Source organism: Lepidothrix coronata, unplaced genomic scaffold (genome assembly GCF_001604755.1).
Source record: "Lepidothrix coronata isolate B3197 unplaced genomic scaffold, Lepidothrix_coronata-1.0 Scaffold2, whole genome shotgun sequence".
NCBI classification, from domain to species: domain Eukaryota; kingdom Metazoa; phylum Chordata; class Aves; order Passeriformes; family Pipridae; genus Lepidothrix; species Lepidothrix coronata.
Window position 1 is genome coordinate 6,364,926 of NW_016690182.1, and position 23,932 is coordinate 6,388,857.

A 23,932-nucleotide genomic window follows, 5' to 3' on the forward strand; every position below is an offset into this window, starting at 1 on the left:
GGTGTGCCCACACAACTATCAAGAGAGGGTTATTCACAGTACTTTTGTACTTTTTGCCTCTCAGCTGATGTACAAACTGTGCACAAGCTTTGAGCACACTGCAGTAGCAGTAGCAAAAGAGATGTTTTAAAGGTACTTCAAAAACACCTTTTTGCACACCCTGTTCACAGTAGGCATAGCAGTGTGGATTCAATTGCTTCATCTTGGTTTAGGAGATGATAATTTTTAAAAAATCACTTTGCTGCTGTCACTGATGATAGATCACTATAGTTACAAATTTGTGTCCTGTGAGATCTGCAGTACAGTGGAGTATGTGCAGTTTATTATTGTCGTCTCTCCTGGCAGAAAAGACCCCTGGCTGTGTGCTGGTCCAAGGCCCTGGGGATGGGGTAAAGCTGGCAGGGGATTGCTCAGCCCAGGTCTTCCAATCTGTGCCCCATTTCTGGGTGAGCAAAGGAAGAAACGGGCAGAGCGTTCCATGTCTGTCTGGAAGTGACTGCAAGGTGTGGGGTTGCAGATGGATCTCAGATCATGGGGCTTTACTGCTCCTTCAGAGATGTGTATGTGTGTGTTTGAAAGGGCTTTATAATGAGTGGAGCTGGTATTGGGACTCCCCAGTGCCTCGTTTCTCACGTCCTGATGTTGCTCTGTTTTCAGTCTGTCCTCACACGCCCTCGATGACAACAGGAGCAGTGCCGGCTCCTCCTGTGACTCCCCAGCAGAAGTTGGCACCAGCACAGACTCTCCAGTCTCGCTCTCTGACTCCAGATCCCCCTTTTTACCAGTAGATCTTACAGCCAAGTTACCCATTAACTGAGGAGCAGGAGTCTGCTGATGGACACCAGGAAACAGGCTGGATATCACCAAGACTTTCTGTTGTGTGTAACCGATTCTGTTCCTCATAGGAACTTCCAGGAATGTCATTATTTCTAGAAAACTTCCAGAGTAGTTCCTTGAGGAGGAATTCATGTTTCTAGTGATTTGTATGACATTTACTAAATTAACAGCAAGCATTTGGGTTGCAGACCCATTGGATGTTCACATCAGCCAGCAGGATGTGGATTTGCCATGGATATTGTCTCCTTGGTATGAGTTACAAAGGCTGGATGTGCATCCTGCTTGTGGAAGACTTGGCTTGCCAGCAGCCAGTGTCCTCCCTCATATAATGTGGTGCTTGTGTAGGAGCAGATAACTGTCACATTTGTCCTCAGTCTGAAACCAATGAATCAGCTTACTAATTGTTTTTATTCCCAGAGTGTTAGATATTTATATTTTTTAGTTCTTCATATGTAAGGGGGAATACTGGGGTGGGGGGAATTGTTATGATTGGCTCTTAATCAATCCTATGTTCCGATGGATGTCCAAAGAAGAAGTTGGTGAATTGTCAACTTAAATTTATATGTTGGATTTTATATGACTGCTGTTTTGACTAAATCTAAATTAGGTGTGGAACATTCTTCTGGGGTTTTGTATTATTTTCTTCCCCATTTAGATGATGTATTGCAGTGGTAGATGCTCTGTTAAAGGTCTTTTAATAGGGAAAAGTAGTGGTAATATTTGGAACAAAACATTAAATCCTGAGGCTTTAGTATTTAGTACTTCAGAAATGCATTATTTTAACAGTCAGTATTTGTCCTCATATATGACTTGTGTTGGACAGATACAGTGAGAAATCTTGAATGTCTTTTTACAGGCTGAGGAGATCAAACCTGTTTAATCTGTGTTTAATCTCCTGATGTCACTTCGTCAAACAATGACATCAAGTCCTTTCTGCTGTTGAAAACTTCAGATGCTAATTGGAAGCTAGAATCTGGTAATCTGAGATGTTTGGAAAGTCAGTGTGTTGAGGCATCTTGATCTCAACTCTGAGATTCCCCAAACAGGAGGAAAAATATGCAGGCCCCCCTACAGACAGCTGTCTATAGAGATCTTCCAGTGGCAACCTCATTTGGGTTTTGGGCTCCTGCTGTGCATCCAGACTTCCCCAGCTGAGTCCCCATTTGTACATGTCTGTGCTATGTGGTTCCAAACCCTCTCTTCAGAGAGGTTTATAATGAAGCAAAATGTTTTATTTTTAAACACTAAATCTTTGTAGTGTGTCATAAAGCAAGAAAAGTATGGAAACGTCCTCAAGTAGGAGAAAAACCTGCCCTGAACTCTGCTGTGAAAGATTCACATGGGTGAAGCTTTGATTGACAGCAGCCATCCAAAGCAGAAGTGGATGACTTGGAGCGCAAAGACCCGGCGACCTGAGGGCCAATGACCCGTCTCCCTGTGTCCTTATTGTAGAGAGAAAATAGAATGTATTTAATAGTCTGACGCTGTTCTAGGAAGATACGACATGGTTTACTTCTGATATCATTCCTCTTAAATTATTGTAATATCCCCTTGCTGGTTGCAGTTCCTCTCTGAGTCCAGCTGCCCTTTGTCCCCGTGCAGACGGACACGTGAGGGTTGGTGTCTGTTTGTCTGACAAGGCAAAGTTTGGTTTTGCAATTTCAGGTATGTGCCAAAGAGTTGCTGTGCGTTCACTCTTCTGTGGTGAGAGCAAGACTCTTTTTTAAAAAAATCTTGCTTATTTCTTAAGAATGAACCTCCTGGTGTCTCTTCGAGTCTTTGTTAAAAGATTCATCAGTGGAGGGGTTTCATAGCTGCGTGTGGGTCAACTTGTCTCTTCTCTGTTGAATATTTATGCTATTTTTCAAATAAGTGCCAATAAATGGAAAAGTAAATGTGTTTTACTGTTTCTGCACTTTGTTAGATAACCATATTCTTTTTTGTTCATCTGGGATTAAATGCTTTCTTTTAAAATCAGAATATCTGTTGTAATTTACTTCCACCCAGTCTAGTTTACATTTAAGTTTGCCTTAAAATCTGCAGCACTTACCTGTTTACCTAGTGCCATGCTGTCTTACAGGTCTGTGACAACCCTTGGGATAAAGGAGAATAAACCCAAACATTTTCAAAATACTTCAATAGCTACACTCTCCTGAGTTTATACCTAGAGGAAGTTATGGTGAAGTCCTTTGGAAGACAAAAGCTACTCTGCTGGAAAATACTGAGGGTCTTAACTCCTGGGAGGAAGTGGGGAGTCTGTGGTTTGCCTTAGTAGGGCAGTTAATTATAGAATCACAGAATGGTTTGGGTTGGAAGGGACCTTAAAGATCATCTCATTCCAACCCTGTGCCATGGGCAGGAACACCTTCCACTGGACCAGGTTGCTCAGAGCCCCATCCAACCTGGGCTCGAACACTTCCAGGGATGGAGAGTCCACACCTCTGGGCCAATTAATGTTGTTGGAGAGAAATAGTTATTTATTTGGATCCATTCCTTTCCCTGCTTTTGCAAAACAGAAGTTGCTTTCAACTTATGGAAAAACATCTCAATGTTTTGATTCCACGTCACCAAGAAGCTGCAGTTTCGTGCCCTGGAGTCAGGAGACATGTATAGGGTTTTTTTTCCCATTGAAATTAAATGTTAAATTTTTAAAATAAATTATCCTGCAAGATATGTATCTGAATTCAGGGAATCAGGGTGTCATACAATGTGCATAATCAACCCAGTACTCAAGTAGTAACTCATGCTGTTGGTATTGCCTCTGTTTTAGTAACTCCTCATTTCCTCATGACCAATGAATGCCAAAGCTTTGCTTGAATCTGTGTCACTGTCATAGGGCTGTTGCATGTGGTGTCCCTTAACTGAGCTGAGTTTGTGACAAGTGTCTGTCCTTTTGTCTTCTTCTGAGAAGAAATGAGCAACTTTTTCAGCTCGGGCCATATTGAAAGTATTGTGATCATATATATATAAAATTATATAATTATATATAAATTTCTTTATTCTGCAGCCCTTTTGGGGCACACAGCTGCTTCTCTCTAGGATTCTGCCACTAATGGCCCCTTCCAAAGTCACACTTGTGTTTGGCACTTGATTGCTCTGGTTGAAAACTATCCTGTAGGATTTGTTGGCAGTTAAATCGGGTCTTGGGCTGCTGTGTCTTCCCTGACAACTGATGGATGTTTTTCTTGCTTCCACCTTCTCTGCAGTGACACAGTTGCTGAGGGAAGGTTGGTAACGGTGCCAGTGCTCAGGGGGCTGTATTTTTGGAATGAGCGCTTCGGTGGTTACTGCATTTAGCAGAGGGAGATACTTCACACCGGGAGAGAGGCACGAATGCCAGGAGAATGAGTCTGTGCCTCAGCCAGGCTGACTTACAGGGTCTCCTGTGAGCTGTCAGCAAGGTGGGTGACCTGAATGCTCAGCTGAACAGCTGCCCACAGTCCTCCTGAGGTCAGTGTGAACTTAATCCCAATTCATTTCTTTTCAGCTTTTTTCAGAAAACTTGAGTGTAAATAATCACCAACCCGTACAAACTGAACAGGTCTCCAAAGTCTGGTGAGACTGATTTATAGCTGTGTGTTGTGGTTCCATGTCAGTGCTGTGTTTGTGAGTCCAGCCCTGCTATTGTGCAAAGATTTGCCAGTGAAGTGACTGAAGGCAGGAGGGGCCTCTGGCACTCCATGAGCTTGAGAACAGCTTGTGCCTCCCTTGGCAGTCATCATTTCAGAAATGTTCACTTTATGCTGTTGTATTCTTGCATATGTCGGAGTCGTAACTCACTTACTTAAAATAGAGAACTTCAGGAGTCATAATTAAACTCTGAGCTCTTTCTATCCTGTTTTAAGCAACCTTTCTCATCACCAACTGGCAGATGGAGTTTAAGTTGATCCCTCTTCTCCTGGAAGCAACAAGTTAAAATATTTGTAAATGCAATTGAATGTTTACAGCTACAGTACAGTAATTAAAACCTTACTGACACAAAGAGGAGTCCTTGGCAAGAGTCCTTTTCAATAACTGGATGCAAACAATTGTCACCTCAGGTTTGTTTCCTAAGGATATGTCTTGGGTGATCTTTTTACCTGTACAGTGGAGCCTTCCCATTTCTTTGTGTCTGGTGTGAGCATCCTTGTTTGACAATCTGGAGACAAGTTGCCAGTCAGCCCAGGCCTTGCTCCAGAGTCACAGAGCACTCCAAGCAGACACAGACACCCTGCATCCCACAGCCCCAGACCCTGTGCACATCCTGGAGGGGCGAGATTGCTTCCCCTGTTGGGGTTTTGTGGTAGAAGCATGAGAGAGAGAGAGGAGGGGAAAAAATAAACCACTGAAGGAGAATAACCTTGTTTGACTTTCAGTAGCTGGCTCAGGAACAGAACTTTCAGAAGGGGGGAGGAGTTGAGTGCATTTAAACGAAAACCAAACAAGGCCTCTACATGCCTTTGTGCTGGCTTCCCTGTGTCTCTCAAGGAACTGGTGAGACATCCCCAGTGCCATGAAGATTCCTCAGACAAATCCGGCATTTATCAAATTTAAAATTCTTCTGGTGGTTTAGTTTCTTCATCTTTTACTTGCTTCATGAGAGCCTAGGAAAATGCTTATTATTTAAGATTTCCTTCCATGATAAACAATTGTATGTAAATGTTTAGAATTTTGCTGCATGTCAGCCTAAGGAGGAAAAGCTGCTGAAGAGGGAGCAGGTTTCGCTGCAGGTACTAATCTTTGGAAACGTGGCTCTCCTGGTTACTTTTTGCCCTTGTGTGGAGAAGAATCAAAACTAGGTGCATAGCACACATCGGGGTTTGTGGCACAGAAATCAGGTACTGTGTTGTCTTTCAAGCTGGTTTAAATAAAGCTGGCACTGAAATCGCTGCGAGAAGCTTCCTGCTAAAAATACATCAACATCCTTTCATTTCAAAGTGCATTCACTTCAGCAGTCGGTTTCGATTTTGGAGATTCCTGGCAGATTCCTGAGGGAAAGGCGCTAATGGGTTTGGTGATGTTGATGGTACTCGGGATTCCAGAGCTTTACTGCAGTTTTATTTGTCTCTTGATGGTGGTTTCTTGTTTGTCAAAGCACAGCCTTGCCTAATGTGTTGATGTTCCTACTCAAGCCGTGTGTCTGCAGTTTTCTAGAGAAGAAAACTCTCATTTTGCTATTGTAAACAATGTTTTGCTATTGTAAATTTTATTGCTAATTTTATTTTTTTTTTAAATTGGAAACATGGATTTACATTCCATTACAGGGAGTCTGTTTGTCAGGTAGACCTTCTTACCAGTCTTTTTCCTGACAGTGAGGAGGTCACTCATTGCTTTGATTGTGCCTGTAATCATGGTTGTGCTCTTGCTTAAATTACTCCTTTTCAGAGTCTCTGCTGTTTCGAAGGCCAGTGCAGTTACTTTGCCTGCACGTAATTCCACATTATGTTGTCAGCATGGTTATACAGCTTTGCAAATTTTCAAGAGCTGATGGGCATTAGCTACAGTTCATTATCCAAAGTAAACAGCTCGTTAGTGTACAGTGGAGAGCTTCTATAGAAGACAAAAATAGACCCAAAAGTGAGTGTATCCCCTTACTCGGCTTTAGTTGTTATGCTGTGTCGCCCGCCTGTGTTCATTCCCCCAGCACTCCTTTCTGAGGATACACTTGTCCTCTGGGCTCCTTTCATTTACACAGTCGTTATCTGTAAATGGCTCTTGCTGATGGTGTAGCAGTGGTTTCCCAATCCTCACCAGCTTCTGTGCAGCAGTAACAAGTGAGTGATGTGCTGCTGGCAACAATGTACTTCACTCTCCTTCAGTGGTTTCAGTCTTAATTTAATTTCCTCAGGCAGCACGTTATTCCTGCAGGGAAGACTGCAGCACCATTAGCTTCCGATGTTTCTCCTCCAGCTCTAGAGAGAGATGGTGCCTTCCCTGCACTGCTGTGAACAGGTGAGTGCCCTGTTCCACAGGACACAGGAGGGAACTTGTTTTCTACAGCCACTCAGCCCCTCTCTCTGTACGCAGCTGGCAGGAGGATCAATACCAGGATTGCTCAGCCCCACATGCTTTGTATGGCTTTGTTCCCTTCTTTTTTCTGCCCAAAGGGTCTCATGCAAGGTCAGAGGGCAAAGCACCTGAGCTGACCCGAGAACTCAAACTCCCACCTGACAGAGAAGGTGATTCAAGGTTTGAGGTGTTTTTAAGACCTCCTGTACAAGGGTTTTTCAAAAACCTCCTGGTCCTTAAACTTGATGTTGCCCTGGATCACCATGGGCCCTCTGAAGCATATATCACTTGGCACCTGAGAGCTCTCTTTCCTGTAAACAAAACATTCCTGGAACTGTTTTACTGGCTCAGGCAAGCTCCCTTCTGTAGCTTTGCCCTTCCAGTGAGGTGGATTACCAATAAATGTAAGTCTGAAGTAGGAGATTCATGACAAAAGAAAGGGATGGTGGAACTTGGCATTTATAAGGAAAGCTGTTACATGGAAAGTGAGGTATCTTAAATGTACGTTGACAAATGAGGACTAAAATGTGGTGATTTATTGCCAAACCTATTTGGCAGCCTCTTTCCAGTTTAGGCTTGTTGGTTATCAGATACTTCTTGCATAGGAACATACGATGAAATAACATACGATTGGCTTTGACAATTCTTAACTACTTGATTGCAGGAAGGATTTCTCTGCTTTGTTGTTGAAGGCACATGGGCTCCTCTTGGAGCTGCTGGAAATGCCCCTGTGGAGCTATTTCCACAGCACCAGTGACTGTTCCCATCTGACAGCACGCCCTGTTGTCTTCCCGGGGCATGTTTTGAGGCGTGGCAGCAGCAGCCCAGCATTTCCCTTTGCAGGGCCTGATCTGTTTCCAGGTGGTTGCCATGTGAGGGCACTGGACCCACTCTTCCGTCTCAGGGGCTCCATCGCCTGCGATCCCTGGTGGAATGAACCGATTCCCTGAGAGCCCCATCTGTCCCTGGAGCTCTGAAACAGCAACACACGTTTACTGCAGTTTCAAGTTTCTCCTCTAGAGAAAACAGGGTCGTTTAAGCATTTTCTGATCCAGACAAGTGCAAACACCTCGAGAAGATCATGTACCAAGCCTACAGCGACTGGGAGTGACGCTCCCGAAAGCGATCTCGGCAGGGCTCCCATTTCCTGCTGCCAGCACGGCTCGTTTGAGATATCGGTGCCACGGCAAGTGCTGGGTAAACACGAGGATTGTTTCTGCTGGATGATCTCAAAGCCCTCCCAACTGTCTGCTGAAAATACTTGTCCATTGCAAGGAAATGACTGTTTGTTTGTGTTAGGAGTCAGGAATGGGAAATGACGTGAACACTTAACTGTTTTTCCTGCTGTTTCTAGGAGGCATATTCGCTGTCTTGGGTCTTATTTCCAAAGGCATTCAGTGTTTTCTGAGCCCCTGTTAAGTAAGTATTAGAGGTGTATGCATGCACATATATATATATATACACATATATATAAAATCAGGAAATATCTTAAAAATCCTGTGTATCCACCTGGTAAATTTTTACTAGTGCCCCTCTGTGACCATGATGTAATATGATTTGATATATTCCCCCTCACAGTGCTGAACTCAAACTGTCCTCAGATCTCGTTTTCCAACACTGTTGATAAATCAGTGATTCCGCAGTGTGCTGCAACCTCCCTGAAGCAGAAAGAAGTCAGAATTCACACTTGTCATCCTTATTTCGCCCAGGCACCAGTTTTATCAGCATCTGCTGAGTTACACTGTGCATTTAATCTTTTTTTATCTGTGTATTGCTCCTTGCTTGCCCTTGACAAAGTAGTCGTCCAATGTTTTAGTCTATTTGGTTGATGATTACTTTTTGTTACTGATTTCTTTGGTCAAAGTGTTTTTCTAAACCAATCGTTTCTCTTTAGATTCCTTGAAAACAAACACTGGCAGTCTGGGTCCATGTCCTGTGATCTCCCTTCCCCAGGCACCTGCTGTCCTGCAGGACTGAGGCAGCTGCAAGTGTCAGACCTGGTTACAGTGACTCTGAGCTCCTGTAGGTGAAATTGTCTCTTCTGTACTTCTCCAAGTGCCTGGCAAAACATGATCCTGGCCCATGACTGGAATGCCCAGATATGGGGGGGAAAAAAGCGGGTTTGTGTTGGGCTTTTTTAATCAGCTTGGGCACAATTAAATGTTTAGCCTGGCTTTTGGGTGCTAAGATAAGGTACCACACAGCAGTTTTATCTCCCCAACTTCTGTTCAAATCCCTCTCCCTTCCCCAAGCAACATCAGGTTAAACTACCTTGTGAAAATCAGAATTAACAGTGGAGATACTGAAGAACAGTGGAGCTACAAGAATACAGCCCTGCAGTGGCAGGAAAATAGACCCAACCATGAGCTCAGTGTTGGAGACAAGAGCTGTGCCTGCAGCAGGCTCTGGGACTTGACCTACTCAGCCAGTTAAGAACAATTTTGGGGTCTTTTTTAGTGAATGTTAATGATTGACTTTATCATCTGATACTGATTCATGACACAATCTCAGTTCTTCCGAGAATCAAACTAAAGTAACATTTTATTGCCCTTTAAAGACTTACTGATATAAGTCAAAATGTAGTGAATAACAACTTGAATTCAACTTTTCTTTCTCCTTTTTTTAAAAGAAACAGCTTTTTCCATGGTTTGTTTGTACTTCCATGCGTAGGCAGAAAAGGGACCCATAACATGCAGGGGTGAAGGGTTTCATTTCCAAATTTTTTATTTGTATCAGAGCATATTCTATAGACTTCTTATGAACAAAGATTTGTGTGTATGATTCAAATGCAAGAATAGCTGCCCTTTTAAAATTAACATCTCAACAATGAAATGTCAAACCAAGGGAAATACTTGTTATATGAAACAAGATAAATGTTCACCTCAAATATGAAACTGGTATTTGAGCAGGAGTTTCTGATAGAAAAGAAGTCCCTGTGGTAGCTGTGGGGGTAAGGACTGTGTAGAGAAATGCCTTTGCTGCTATACTTAGTTTGGTCTCTAAAATAGAAAAAATGGTGAATTTTGTATTAGTGTGCAGGGTGAGTACAACTTCTGTTAATGTCACTTCCATGCATGCCTAAGAAATGAATGGATCTGATTACAGAACTTGTTTTTATTGTCTACAATTATGATACAAAATGGCTCTTGCAGAAATTATTTCCCCAAGTAAGAAAACGAGCACTCAGTGATATATTGGTAATGATGAAGTAAGAAATTTGAGAATTACTTCTTCACCTAAAATTCATGGTTTATTTCATAGTTTCACTGATGGAACTTTTAATTTTCTTCAATGACCAGTCATGACTCTGACCCCTCTGGTCTGTATACAGAAGTGTTATGTGCCAGCCTTGGCAGGTACAACCACAAACCAAGTGAACGTTTTACAGAAGACAGTTTGCTTTTATAGTGATCACGCACTGATGTGAACATAGACTAAAAATAACAAATGTTGCTTTAATAAGGATTTTTTACAGTAGGCGTAGATATAAAAGTTTTTCAAATTATTTTCACAGGTATCACTGAACATTTCATAGCTGTCTGTTACAGAAGCACCGCAAAGTGCTTTGAGTCTTTCGTTTATTATACACAGTTAAAATATATTACACTTCTGAAGGTATCTTAAATCACTGAACAGTTTTGCTAGCATCTTAATGAGCCAAATGGGAGTAAAAGGCAGTCCACATTCATGATGTGAATATACAGTAAGGTGTTTGACATCCTATGAACTCACTGCTCATGTTCTCAAAATAACCATGGTGATGAGACCTGAAAGACAAGAATGAAGAAATAAACACTTCAATTTCACTGAATAAAACATTTAAAATACAGTTTACCCTGTCACAGCCCAGAATACAATGTAAAAGTGTGTAAATACATGCAGAATGCATTTATACATACACTTAAATATTGGAAGTATTGCTCCAAGTTTTGATGTAGTCAAAATCCAACACTGAAGTGCAGTTTATCTAATCACTGAATGTTAAAGAAGCTATAAATACTCCAATCAATTACTGATCTCGCTACTGGAAAGTCTTAACACTGAGATTTTGACTTAGGTAAGTGTAACAGTAGAACCCAAACCCCAATTTTCATGGGGGCCAGTTATGGGCAGTGTCATTCAAATGCTGAATCATCAGTAAGGCAGATTAGTTGAAGGCTCCAAGGCTTTTTTTCTGCTCTGTGCAGAATAACTGATCAAAGACTAGTTTTACACAAAGATGTTAAGCTTCCTTGTCAGTCTGCAGAGAGAGCTTTCAACAGACTCTTTGTTGTGACCTTTAAAGAGGGAGGAAAAAAACCCCTGCTCTGATAGAGGTTAAAAACAATTAAAACCAGAAGTAAGCAGGAAATGTGGGACTAATAAACCTACTCATGGCACACCGAAAAGTTCATTTTAATTATGTGCTGATACAGGAAAAAGTACAAATCTGCAAGTTCTTAGCCATGGGTTATATTGCACAAGGCAAGGGAAGAACATTAAGGCTCCTTGAATTCCAACCTTATGTAACATCACAATAATAATTTATCAGTTCTTGGGCAATCTCACTTTCTTGCAGGCTCAGATGATGTCAATGTAAGGGCCTTTCACTGCAGAGAACTCAGCTAAAGCCTACAGATCTCACCATGAATAAAGACATTTCTGAGACTATTTTACTCTCCTGCCACTACATAGTGATTTAAATTATTTACTTTATGAGACTGTGAAGACTGTGAAGCATGACAGAACAGAGCTGTAATGCTGCCTTCCATCAGATCAGCAATTTATCCATTAAAGAGGAATTACAGTTCAGCTATTTCTCAAGGTCTATACTGGCTCAGACAACCAGTGCTACCACAACTGCTGGAGGCCTTAATTTGGATTAATTCCATCATTGCAGAGTAACAACAGAGGCTTCTGGAGGGTGCTTGCAGGAAAGCCTGTACCACTTGCACAGGGACTTTCAGGCAGTAAAGGGTTTAACTAATTTCTGTAAATCAAATACTTCTCAAATGTCATATAGCCCAGCTGGTGTGGTATAACAACCCTTTTCAATTAAATGCTCTACAATCCAGTTGTACTTCCTTGTGGAAGAAAGTGGTTTCATCTTCTCAAGAATAATTGACTTCCTACACAAGCAAGAGTTGCACACAAAAAAATCTGTCCATGAACGCTAAAAATACTGCCACCAAAGGAAGCAAAACCTGTCAAAACTTCATAGGGAATCAAGAAACAGGTTCAGTTGTTGCAAATGTATAAAGTCACATGGTTTAATACTGCAGTTGGCACCAGCAGAACCTGGAGTAATTTTCAAAAGCCGAGACAAAAGCAGAGTGAGGATTACCATAAGGTCCTGATCTGAGAGTCCATCAGCATCAGCTTGGGCAAAGAGCCACAAGTGAGATTTCAAACTGCTTCAGCAGATTGACCTGTGAGTCAGCTGACTGTGCATGAACCATCAAGAACTTGCACCTTTCCCCATCACTACCTCACCTCTAGCTATCAGTTTGAAGCTGCCTAGCTCGTTTCCTTTAAATCCTCATTTCTGGACAGGAGAATTGAGCTTAGTGTGACTGTTCTTCAAATCTGAAATAGTTATAGAGAAATAGTCATAATAAATGAAATGTGCAACTTACCTATGCTTGCTAATGTAGGAGTTAAGTTACAAATCAGGAAGAACTGTGGATGGTAGTGGTCTCTTAGAAAGGATTTACAGTAACTTACTGCTACACACTTCAACTGCTTATCAAGAAGGCAGTGAGAATTGGGCCTTACAAACCAGCTCACTGGGGCTAGAGGGAGAAACACAGTAACACAAGAGCCCTACGTTCTGCAATAGAGTAACTACTGCAATACAAGAATAAGAAACAGGACGTTCCATTCCGTTTTGTTGGCAGATGACCGTGGTTGGCCCATCATCAAATGAAGGTAAAATTAACATGTAGAAGCCTGTGTGTAATAAGTATTGACTCAAATCTGCTCTAAAACACTTACATTCACCCTGCTGTCACCATGGCTGCAAATTAAGATGGGGATGCAAAACAAAATGTCATGTGGTGCTTTGTCTCCATCCAGCTTCCTGAAGCCACTGGCGAACACAGATGAAGTTTTCCAGACTCACAGAATTTGCAAGAAAACATTTACAAAACCCAAAGTACTCACCTAAAACATAAGCAGCTACTAACTTTTGATTCACACTTAAGTGGAGGTAGAGAGGCACCAGGGATTCCATTTCCCCCGATGTAGGTAGCATTAGTGCTGCGACACACACTACTCCCAGGAAGACTGTTAGTAAACTAGGTCCCGACGAGGCAGTTCTGTTTTCTGAGAAGGCAAGACAGTACCAACTGTAAGGAACATCTGACCAAGATAAACATTAAATATTCTGCAAAAACGTTTGCAGTGCATTGGAGCTGCAATACCCTGAGATTCTTCCTTTCCCTTTGCAGTTCGGAGGGGGTGGAAAATGACTCTTAAACCCACCCTTCTAAACCTTCTGCATTTTGCAGTGAGGGAGGCTGCTCCCTGTTCTGATGCTGGGACTTGTTTTCACATGACTTCCCAAACCACTCCCTTCTGGAGGAGCAGAGCCTGCCAGGCCCAGCTATACTATAGCTATAGCTATATATACACACACTCAGGACAGATGGGTGTCTCAGCAATGCCTGACGTTTCCCCATGCATCCTCACTGCACTCCTTCATATGTTCCTTCAGTGATTAGTAATCAATTAGGAAAGATCACCCAAAAGAGCTGCACAGGCAGGTAACTGCTTACACCTCCTGAGCAAAACTTGGCTACAGCAAGAGCACAGGTTCTTGGGCCAGATGAGTTCCCCTTCTTTCTTTAGAGGATTCACGGGCTGCACCCAACAGAACCAGTATAGATGCCACAAATCAGTAAAATTTGAACCTTCCTTTAAAAACCGTGAGAGTGAACCACTCTGACATCCACTATCACCAGAATAAGGAAATGCAAACCACAGACAATAAAGAGTCCTTCATACCCTTTATTGCGCTGCACTTCAACAGCTGGAACCTGCTCAAAGGCCCACTGTGTCATCTTTGAAAAGAGCTGTTAACATGTTAACTGAATACCTCCAACCAAATCCTTAAGTCCCACTGGAAATTAGCCAATGTTTTTATCATTTTTTTATATCCTCAGTGACCAGCAATATGTGTTCTATTTCAATTCCATAAATCTGTTATTTCCAGGTTGCAGGTTACATGTAAAGACTGCAGTCACTCTGTTTACTGCTTTTCTGTAAGCAATAAAATGTGGTCAACAAGGTTTTTAAGCAGAGAAGTAGTACTTGGACTAAGACCAGTATTAGATTGTTCAAACCCTCTGTCCTGGAACAACTATCACAGTAACATTTTGTTCTGTGAGTCCAGAGATCTTTGTAGGTTTGCTTTAACCGTGTATCCTACTAATATCTATCATCAAGGTTTTCTTCAGTAAAAGGTATTTCACCAGCCAACAAACTCTGTATAAGTAGTGAAACAGGTTGGCTCTAACAAGAGGAACACCCTCAATAAGGTTCATCTATTTTCTGGAATTGATTTCTGTTGCTGTAATGAAAAATTAAACACTGACAAGAACATAACAATATAAATCAGTAAAACTAACAGGACTATAGGCTGTCAAGAATCAGTTTAGATTCAATTCAGGTAGAACTCGATACTTTTTATACTACCCCTTCAATTTAACTGTTTGGCCCAGGTTTTGCCCAAGACTCTTGATTTACTTCCTCACATATGAAACGAGCAGAGTTTTCAGCTCCCAACTGTGCTCTTCTGTTCTTGTGGGACAGACAAAGGAGAGGGTGCAGAACAAGGAGCACTTCAGAAGATGTTTTGGCAATATTTCCTGCTCATCAGGAAATGGGGGATTACGGGTTTGGAACAAACTCAGAAGGGGCATATGTTCTGAAAGAGCCCAAGGGAAAAAATAACTACCATCCTTTGGCAGATAAATTCCCATTGGCTGTACCAGAACTCCTGCTCCAGAGGAAGGGAGGATTCTCTCTCCAAGGTATGACATGCAAACAGAGGGCAGAAAAGGGTCTTGACTGATCAAGGCAGCACAAACAGAATAGCCACAGTTTGGGTTCTTGGGTACTGTCATTCCCCAGTGACAAAGACAGCAGTCTTACAGGTAAGTAAAAAGAATTCCTTTCAAATTTATTTTAACCTATATTTAAAAAAATATTTTAGTCTTTCTAGTAACTTGAGTTATTGAAAACTGATTCAGAAGACAGGCGAGGTAAAAGATTTCAGCTACCTGGTTGACACAAAGTCTGCTCAAAAAAGACACTTTCAGCCAGGTGTTCTTTTATTCGTTTTTCCTCCTCTTCCTTTTGTTGTTGTTGTTCCTTTGCAGATGGAAGCAGAGTAGCAATAATCTCCTTTTTCCCTAATGCTTTCCTCTGGCTCTGCTCAGACACTTGTAGACGGAATTTATCTATCACACCATAGTAAGCAGCCCGAACATCTCTGTGACGAATCACACTGCAGAGAAAACCAACATTTTCAAACAGATCAACTAATGAGAAGCATGTATGGAATCACATCCTATATCACTAAGTTTGTCCTCTTTCCCCCATGCACAGATAAACTGCAATAAGCCAGATCCTCACTACCTCCTCCATCACTCAGTGATTTTGAAGATTTGATCTTGCCTGTACTCTCCCCTCCATATTTCCCAAATATATAATAAGCTCCAATTGGATGGCCAAAAAGAACAGTTAATTCTTTATCTCAACCCAGCTTTGCCTCAGTCTGAGGCTGAGCTGCCACCTGATGAAACATCAATTTATTGAAGTTGTTTGATGCTGGCCAACGATTTTAAAAGGTATGAGGGGACTGGAGTGGACAGGAAAGGAAAGAAGTAAAGTAGGGCTGCCAAATACTTGGACAGGTGTTTGGCAAGCTGAAGTTCAGCTTTTTGAGCTGAAAACAGGCTCAAAGCTTTACAATTCTACATTCTCAGAAGAAAAACTCATTCCTTCAGTGGACAAGAGTGAGCTAGGGATTTTTAAAATCAGAAACTCACCATTATAAGCATGTTTGGAACCTATAAAAGGCACAGTTTTAAAATAGCACTGATCAAAGGCAAAATAGACCTCTGAGCAGAGCTCTGCTCAACTGCCTCCTCTCTGCATTTGTGATTCATCACGAAAATATGTATCTAGCATTAAAAAGCTCGAACATTTAGGTTTAAAATGGTATCAGCTCTTAGGGTTAATAAGGATTTATATTATTTCTCCAAATGTTTCTTGTGAAAGGTTATTCTAAGTTTCTAAGGTAACAATAGCTAATCTGAAAAAAATACCTACAAATAAGTGACTTGGTTTCAAGAGGGCTGCCATCTCATGAGGGAAAAAAATGACTGTACCCTTAGTAACACAGGATAGTAGTTTCAAAATTGCTTCAAGGAAGGGATGGATTTTTGTGTTTCAGGCTTCATTTAAAGGAACTGTATCACATCAAGATATCGACAAGCATTAGCACATAGCCAGTGCTTGCAACTGGTATCTAGTTTGAATAGACTATTCATCACAGGAACAGAGACCAAGTCATCCCCCCAGCGAAAAGGCTGCAGTGATATACCGAGTTTTACGTCACTTCAGAGGCAAATGAGTGTGCTTATGACAGCCTTTCAGCAACTGGAGTGTTGGCTGGGCAACTGCCTTCACTAAAACAAAAAGCTTTTTCCCTCTGACAACCCTAATTCATAGAGCTCTCAGCATATCAGCACAGCAGATCAACTGATTTCTTCCTTTAACACTTCCTTTAAATTGGTGTTTCCACTCTTAGTACCATGGTACCAACTACCAACCTAAACAGAATCTTTACATAACACCGTGCTAGGAGAACATGTATCTGCTGCCAAGCAGAGATATTTTCTGCAGACCCTCATAAACAGATACATTCTCCTGTTTCTTTTTAGAGATCATTGCATAATTGGAAGCTCTGTAGAATATCTGTTTATCTGGCAAATGGCCACACTTGCATAGTACTGCTCATATCCTAGCAGTAAACACTGCCCTGAGACAGCAACCACTGGAATGGGATGGGGGTTTTCCTGCACAAAAAAAATCCCCTTGAAACACGTGTATGTCTTATTTTCCTTTATCTATTAAAAGACATTTGTTTAAGAATTACGCAAGCTTGATTATATTTGGTTAAAGTCTGCTAAAGACCACAATAGTTCACTGATACAGTGGTGTATTCTGACCCATTTTGTTCCACTTCTAACACTGTTGCCCCTGCCCACTGAAACTCTTTAGTTTCATGTTTTAAACTTCCTTTTTATTTGGTGAGTCCTTGGAATTTTTCAAATTACACCTAAGAAAAACAGTCTACAGGAAAGAGCCATTCCCCAAGCATGGTATTATTTATCTGACAAAAGACAGTTCATTCAATAGTGGGGGTTTCTGCATATGGCCATTTGTTAGCCAGAGATTCCAGGTGGTGTTTTACAGTTTGGAAAATTTCTATTCAAAAAGCTCAGTCTACTGTTTTAGGTACCTCACACTTCCTTCAGCTGTATCTGTACATCAGCACAGAAATAATGTGGCAAATGCAAGATAAAAAAAGTTGGTCTATTTTAGCTTATACACCTACTCTACTCCAGATTACAGCAGCCTGCAGACCCTGTACATTACTGTGGTCACTTGACCAGCCTCCTTATTTTCTCAGTTATTGGGTTGGGACCTGACAGGAGAAGCAAGTAAAGGGGAGACACAGAGATCTGAGAACAGGAGGGGTGGTCAGGGTGAAAGGTAGGCAAAAGTACCTTAATTAAACATGGCCCAGGAAAATGTGCTCAGCAGAACTGCATACATTTCCATTTTGCCAATCTGCAAACAAGTATTTCTCACAAAGAAATCCCAACCCTGGGGGTCTTGCTTTTCTTGTTATTTCTTACAAAAAGGTACTCAGAGGAGGCTCACATTCCTCTCACTGCTGGTTTACAGACTCCACTACAAGATGTGTTTACTGGCAATTTATTTATGCCCGAAGACAAAATTAAAGAATATTGTAATACCTCTGCCCTAGAGTGAAAGAACAGCAAAAACCAGACAGCCACAAGTACACAGGAGGTTAGGAAAACATTACAACTTTATCCAAGTTATATTTTATATGCATGCTGTCATTTTACTACCTCTTAAATAATAAAAGAAGATAATAAAATGTTGTATATTAGAAAAAAACCCCAGACAACTTTTACTTACATATCAACACAGCACTGAGGCTTCACTGCACCAGTAGCATCAACCACCGCATATTTATTTGGGGTTGTACAAAGAACTGCAACGAAAAGGACAGGAGTAGTAACAAATCATGAATTAATACCTCACCAACTTCATCAACAGATACATGTAGAGACACGAGTCTGGTTTTGTCACAGATAAGATTTGTTACATGAATTATAATTGGACTGTTCAAGATCACCAACTAACCCTTAAACAGAACTTAACCTAAGAAACCCACCTTTGAATTTTAAGGCAAACTCATAGGGGTTATATAGAGTCAACACCTGCTTGTGTGTCGACTGGTCATCTGCATAAAATATAAGTTCTGTAGGAAAAACAAAAACAGGAAGATTTCCTTCCACTAACTCTGGCTGTCTTTTTTGTTGCTGCATTGGCACTGAATCCTCCTTGCTGCTTCTTGTGTTCTTATGATTTTGAATCCTCAGAGACTTCAGTTTTTGAATCGTTTAAGAATTCCAAAGCATTTTGGCAATTCTAAAGGAAAAAATGGAAAAAAAAGAGAAAAGGCAAGAAGATTATTTCCATAAGTCTATACTAGTATAAACTGAGGCAGTCAACAAAGATGTAAAAATATAAAATGTGATGTTTGATTATGAATCTACCTCTACTTATGTTCCTTCAAAAATACTGATATATAAAAAATATTTGCATTGTGTTTCCATCTATTTAACAAACTGCTATAAAATAAATGGATAAGCACCTCTTCAGTGTATCACGGCAGCATTTGGGGTCCCAGTCCATGACTTGGGTTGCTTATACTGGCTCTTTACAACACAAGCCAAACAGGGATAACAAAAAGATATTCCATCCTATGTCCCGTGTCTCAGGACACCAACACTTAAAAAAAAACCAGAGCAGAAATGAGGAAACATGACATAAGTAGGAGTCACTGTTTAGGCAGAAACCTCTCCAGAGGTATGACCTCCCCGGATGAGGAATAACAGCCTAGGTATCTGCTCACCCAGGCACCCAGGTATGTCAAATCCCAGAAACTCAGAACAAAGGAATGGGGAACACCTTCACGGTTTGTTTAAACTAAACTCCTGTTACAACTGCACGGTAGTTACATGCAATGAATTGAAAAATAACTGGGATGAGCAACACCAAACAGATCTGGGATTTACTGTTTGATTAAAAAAGACAACAGGTTTTCTGTCACCACTGCCTCCAACCAAAGTACAACCACTGCAATTCTCCCTCTGTCACCCGCACAGTTCTGTTTTATTTTGAGTGACATTCCAGAACTAAAACCAGAACCCATGACCCAATCAAGCAACAATCCCAAATGTAATTCATAAAATAAAATTAAGGCCAAACTCCTCAGCACACATACCATTGACTTGACACATGACAGACAGAACAAAGTCTTCTACCCCAAAAGAACGTCATATTTTATTGCAGCTCTTGTAGGTTAATTATCAAACTGAAGGTGTCCTTTGAGGTTTAACTTTACAGCAGAAAATATTAAAAGAACAAAAAGTTCCTACTGGCTCATTAGCTGTCATTTCCACTTCCAATGAAGCTTTATAAACAAGGTACATTTCAGCTGTTCTCTGGTCCAATAAACTGGTTTTGTTGCACCTTAAAAAATTTAGTTTCTGAACTTTCAGAAGTGAGTAGCCCAAACATTATGAACAATCAAAACCAAACGCTTATTTAGGCATTCTAAACATCATGATGATCACATTTCCAAGCACCAGATACAGGTTTCATACTTGAAACATGACACAGGTTCACATGTTTACTAGAGTGTATCTGTCACACCATCAGATTTACAGGTTCTGATTCTTATTCACAAACTAAGCTTTTAAATGTATTTATTTATTTATTAAAACAGCAAATTATCCCTGTAGAATTTAAATTCATGGATCTCACTGGAATGTCTTTCCCCACGATCCAGTTTCTTTTCAGAGTACAAGTTTGTTTCCACTTCACTGAAATGCTACTAATAATATTCTGAAAACAAATCCCCAATGATAGGGTTCCAAGCTGATGTTCTGTTACCTTATTAAGAAAAGACTAGAAAAAGAAATGGCTTTGTGAGTGCTTCTTAGAATTTTGGTGAATCCCTTTTGTTTCAGAAGAATCAACAAACTCTTGTACAGCAAGTGTAACCATTATTTCTTGAACAACTTTATGTACTATTGCAAAGTGAGGTTCACTGTTCCATTCAAACATATCAGGACTATATGAAAAGCTAATGTGGAAAAAATACCAGCAAGTAGAAATACAAAATAACTTCTTTTGATGCTTCTCATAGGTAGAAGATTAAGAATTATTAATTTTTTTTAACCAAAATTAGCTCAATACAGTATGCAGTAAGAGCAGGTTGGAATCTTTGGGTCTCATACATATCTACACTGTGCACACTGTGTGTAACAGAAATACAGGCAATCTTTGCATTAACAAAAGGGATTTTTTTCTCAATAAATGTTTCAAACTACCATACAACCAACAGCAAGCTACTGCTACATATCTTAAGTGACAATATTTAATAAAAGTTTTAAATATTATTTATAATAATCAATATTATTTTGATGCTTCAGTTTTTTATTTAAACCCTGTACATGCTTCATTCCAATTCCTGGCTTCATACCACATCTCCAGTTTCTTCAGCTCAGCCAGTGGCAAGTGTTTAGTGTCCAAAACCCCACAAATGACTATCAGTGGAGGAATGGATCACTAAGCCTATCAACAGGCTCATTTTTCTCACACATCCATTGAAAACAGTGCACAAACCTCCCAGGATTCCACAACCTGCACACGGAAAGCCACCAATCTTAAAAAAGCATATCCCGTTATTGCTTCCTTTTCTTATTTAACTTGGCTGGACGAGGAGTTACCGCCTGAACTGGCAAAAGGAATATCTGGCAAACTCAGGCCTAGAGTAGATATGTTTGCTGACACAGCAGTGTCATTCAGGATATAAATTTCTGAATTCCTAAGCAGGCAACCAGCATCCTTTGTCCTTTCTGAGACAACAGTTTTAGCTTAGAAGTCACCTTGCTGGGACATCTCACCAAGTGACAGCAGTAAAAGCACTTTTCCCAAAGACTGATTTATAAACCACACACATGCTGGGGAGACGTGACAGTTTAGTCTTGATAACACCACACCTTTTGCATCAACAAGAAACTGCGAACACTTTTACAGAACGTACATGTATCACCACAACTTCCCTGCCCAGATTAACCCCACAGCAGCTCTCAGAATAAGGTCACGTAGCCCAGCCAGTTCATTTAAAAGAAACTCAGCTGCCTCTCTTCCTCACCGTGACCACTAAATTTTGCAGTCAGTAGTCACCACAATTACTCGCCCAACATAAATCTGTATCCACCCTGGATCCGTGGTCTCAGCTCTGTGACCTGCACTGCACAGATGGGCTTCTCCCAGCACTGCCGATGACATTCCTGCAGGAGCAGGAATCTGTCGAAGGTAATGCTGGTTACAGGACACAGGCCAGTGTGTAACACCTGAGCAACACCAGCTCGCTTCCCAGTGCTCTCTGAAGTCCAGACAAACAGTTGTCACTGGCATTTTCTCAGCACAATAAGGATCTTTCCTCCCTGATGTTACTAAATATATACTGCTGGTGTCACAATAGTACAGATCTGCCAGCGTTTCCTTTGAAATCCCTTTCTTCATAAATATAACTCAACAGAGAAAAACACGAAGTGAAACATAACTTCTCTCCAGGGTCGGAAATAACCCTGATTGTGATTTGCTTTTACTTAACAAGTACCTGCTGAATAAATAAACCAGTTGAAGAAGTTTTTTATTCCCATTTTAACTTCCAGTGGCCTCATCACCATGGCTTCCCAGCACATTTGTTGGTTGTTTTTCTTCCTAACAACTCCAAATAACTCTACAGAATGTCATCGGGTAAACACTTTATTCAGAAGAAAACCTCTTTACAGTCATTGTGTCCAAATTCTTCTTTTAAAAACTGTCTAATTACAGAGTAATCTATTTTGGTTACATCTCATGATCTATCCCCTAAATCTACATGAGCCTTTCTACACTACATACTCAGTAAAACTGATGCCTTTTGAGCGCCTATTTACAAAGTAAACCCAAAGTCTTCTTCAAAATTCCCTCCTGTGTCAAGCTGAGCAATCGCTTTGAGATACATGCAAATACTGAAGCTCATCCATTAGCATTTTGTTTCTCCAAAATGTTTTGAAGGCCTCAACTGTGCCCTTACGCAAAACAATGTTTAAACTACCTGCAATTATCTGGGAGAGTCACCCAACAGGAGAGCAACAGACCCAGCAGCCAGGATGGCTGGATTCCATTACTGCTAACTCTGTCATTGACACTCCGTGACCTTGAGCAAGTTGGTTAACCTCACCTCAATTTGCTGATCTACGAAGGCACATATTCTGCAAAGGATTTCAGTAGGCAGACGGGCCCATTTGAACTGGCAGAACCGCTCTGATACTTTGCAAAGCTGCTACTGTTTACCCCTTCATAGGGTGATGAGAAATGTAATTAGTAACTGTCTCCAGGATGCTGTAAAATGAAACAGTCTCAGAGCGTTACCTATTAGCATGGATGACTAAAAGATGCATAAATCATGCTGATACTGACAACACAATTTATTAGGACCACACTATTCTGTCCATTTTTTTAAACGCTGAAGAGGTAACTAACAAAAAGAAATATTCAAACGCAACTAAAAGGCATGCAAAAGCAGTGAAAAATGAAATAACAGCTGTGCACTGCTTCTGATCCATTCTGGCTCAGAAGAATCCTAGGGAAGACTTTCAAGGGCACATCTGCCTTAGTCTCTATTTTCTTACTTTAGCCTCTATTTTCTCACTTTCAGGCTGTGTTTAATGCACTAAACCGCTTGATTTTCAAACGTCTCTTGTGCCCCATTAGCACGACGTGGCCCCGAAACGCCAAACACTCTTCCCTGGGAGAGCGGTGGGGGGAAAAGGCGTTCCGATCTGCTCGTACCGCCGGCAGGGCACGGCGGTAATTGCACACTCCTAATTGATCCTCTTTGTTCTCCAGCGAGGAGCAGCAGCAGCGATCGGGGCTGAGGCAGCTGCGCGGTAACGGCGGCTCCCGCAGCCGGCCCTGCCCGGCACCCCCGCACGGCCCGGGGCGGGACCCGCCCCGCAGCCCTGCCCGGCACCTTCCCCCGCACCGCCGCCCCCCGGAGCGACCCCCGGGGCAGCGGCCCCAGCCCGGGGCCCCGCAGCGCGGCCGCCGCCTCGCTCCCCATCGCGGCCCCGCCGGGCCCGGGGCCGCCGCCGAGGGCAGCGAAAGGAGGCCCGGCCCGCGGGGCCGCCCGCCCGCCACAGGGCAGGACGGGACGGGACAGCGCAGGACAAGGCAGGACGGGGGTCTCGCTGGGCTCCGCCGCCCCCGCCCCGTGCTCGGTGTGGCCCCCCAGCCCGACTCACCCGCCCGGGGCCGCTCGGTGGGGCTGGCGCGGCGCCCCTTTGTCCGCCCGTCACTGCGGGCAGCGCTGGGGCTGCCGGGACCGACCGGCCGCCGCCGCCGCCGCGTCACCGCCCCGCCCGCCGCCCGCCCCCGCCGCCATGTCGGGGCTCCCCGCGATCCGGGGTGTCCGCGGCCGCTGCCCGGGGCCGCCCCTCCGTGCTGCCCCGGCACCGCGGGTGTTCTCGGAGCGTCCCCCGCCGCCCTCCCGGGCGGCCCCGCCGGCTCCGCGGGCAGCGCGGGGTGTGCGGCCGGGCCGCCGCTCCTCACCTGCGGGAAGGTGTTTTTTTATAGTAATTTACCTCATCTCATGGTTCTTGAGGTTTAACCCGTCCTGGAGGGGTTCCTCCCCTCTCCCGGCTCCTCGAGGCCGCCGTGTTTCCTTCCCGGGGTTGCG

The 23,932-nt window shown here is 42.4% G+C and overlaps 2 protein-coding genes across 6 annotated transcripts in view; one reads left to right on the top strand and one right to left on the bottom strand.

The window, feature by feature from the left end:
• Positions 1-2,817, top strand: part of LOC108497684 (protein FAM122A) — a 16,664-nt gene extending 13,847 nt beyond the window's left edge. For all 4 annotated transcript variants that reach the window (XM_017815563.1, XM_017815553.1, XM_017815583.1 and 1 more), the window contains exon 10: positions 658-2,817. In XM_017815563.1, the coding sequence (XP_017671052.1) occupies positions 658-817 (160 nt within the window). In that variant the 3' untranslated portion in view covers positions 818-2,817. The remainder of the gene's footprint in view (positions 1-657) is intronic.
• A 7,107-nt stretch (positions 2,818-9,924) lies between these two features.
• Positions 9,925-23,590, bottom strand: MOSPD1 (motile sperm domain containing 1). 2 transcript variants are annotated; one of them, XM_017815616.1, is made up of 7 exons: positions 23,499-23,590; positions 18,302-18,558; positions 18,043-18,118; positions 15,087-15,313; positions 12,967-13,128; positions 12,298-12,390; positions 9,925-10,592 (listed from the first exon to the last, which is right to left on the bottom strand). In XM_017815616.1, exons 2-6 carry the CDS (start codon positions 18,453-18,455, stop codon positions 12,344-12,346), a joined length of 666 nt encoding a protein of 221 aa, XP_017671105.1. In that variant the 5' UTR covers positions 18,456-18,558; positions 23,499-23,590; the 3' UTR covers positions 9,925-10,592; positions 12,298-12,343. The 2 variants fall into 2 exon arrangements, with proteins under 2 accessions (XP_017671105.1, XP_017671114.1); XM_017815625.1 differs by lacking the exon at positions 12,298-12,390.
• Between the last annotated feature and the right edge of the window lie 342 nt (positions 23,591-23,932).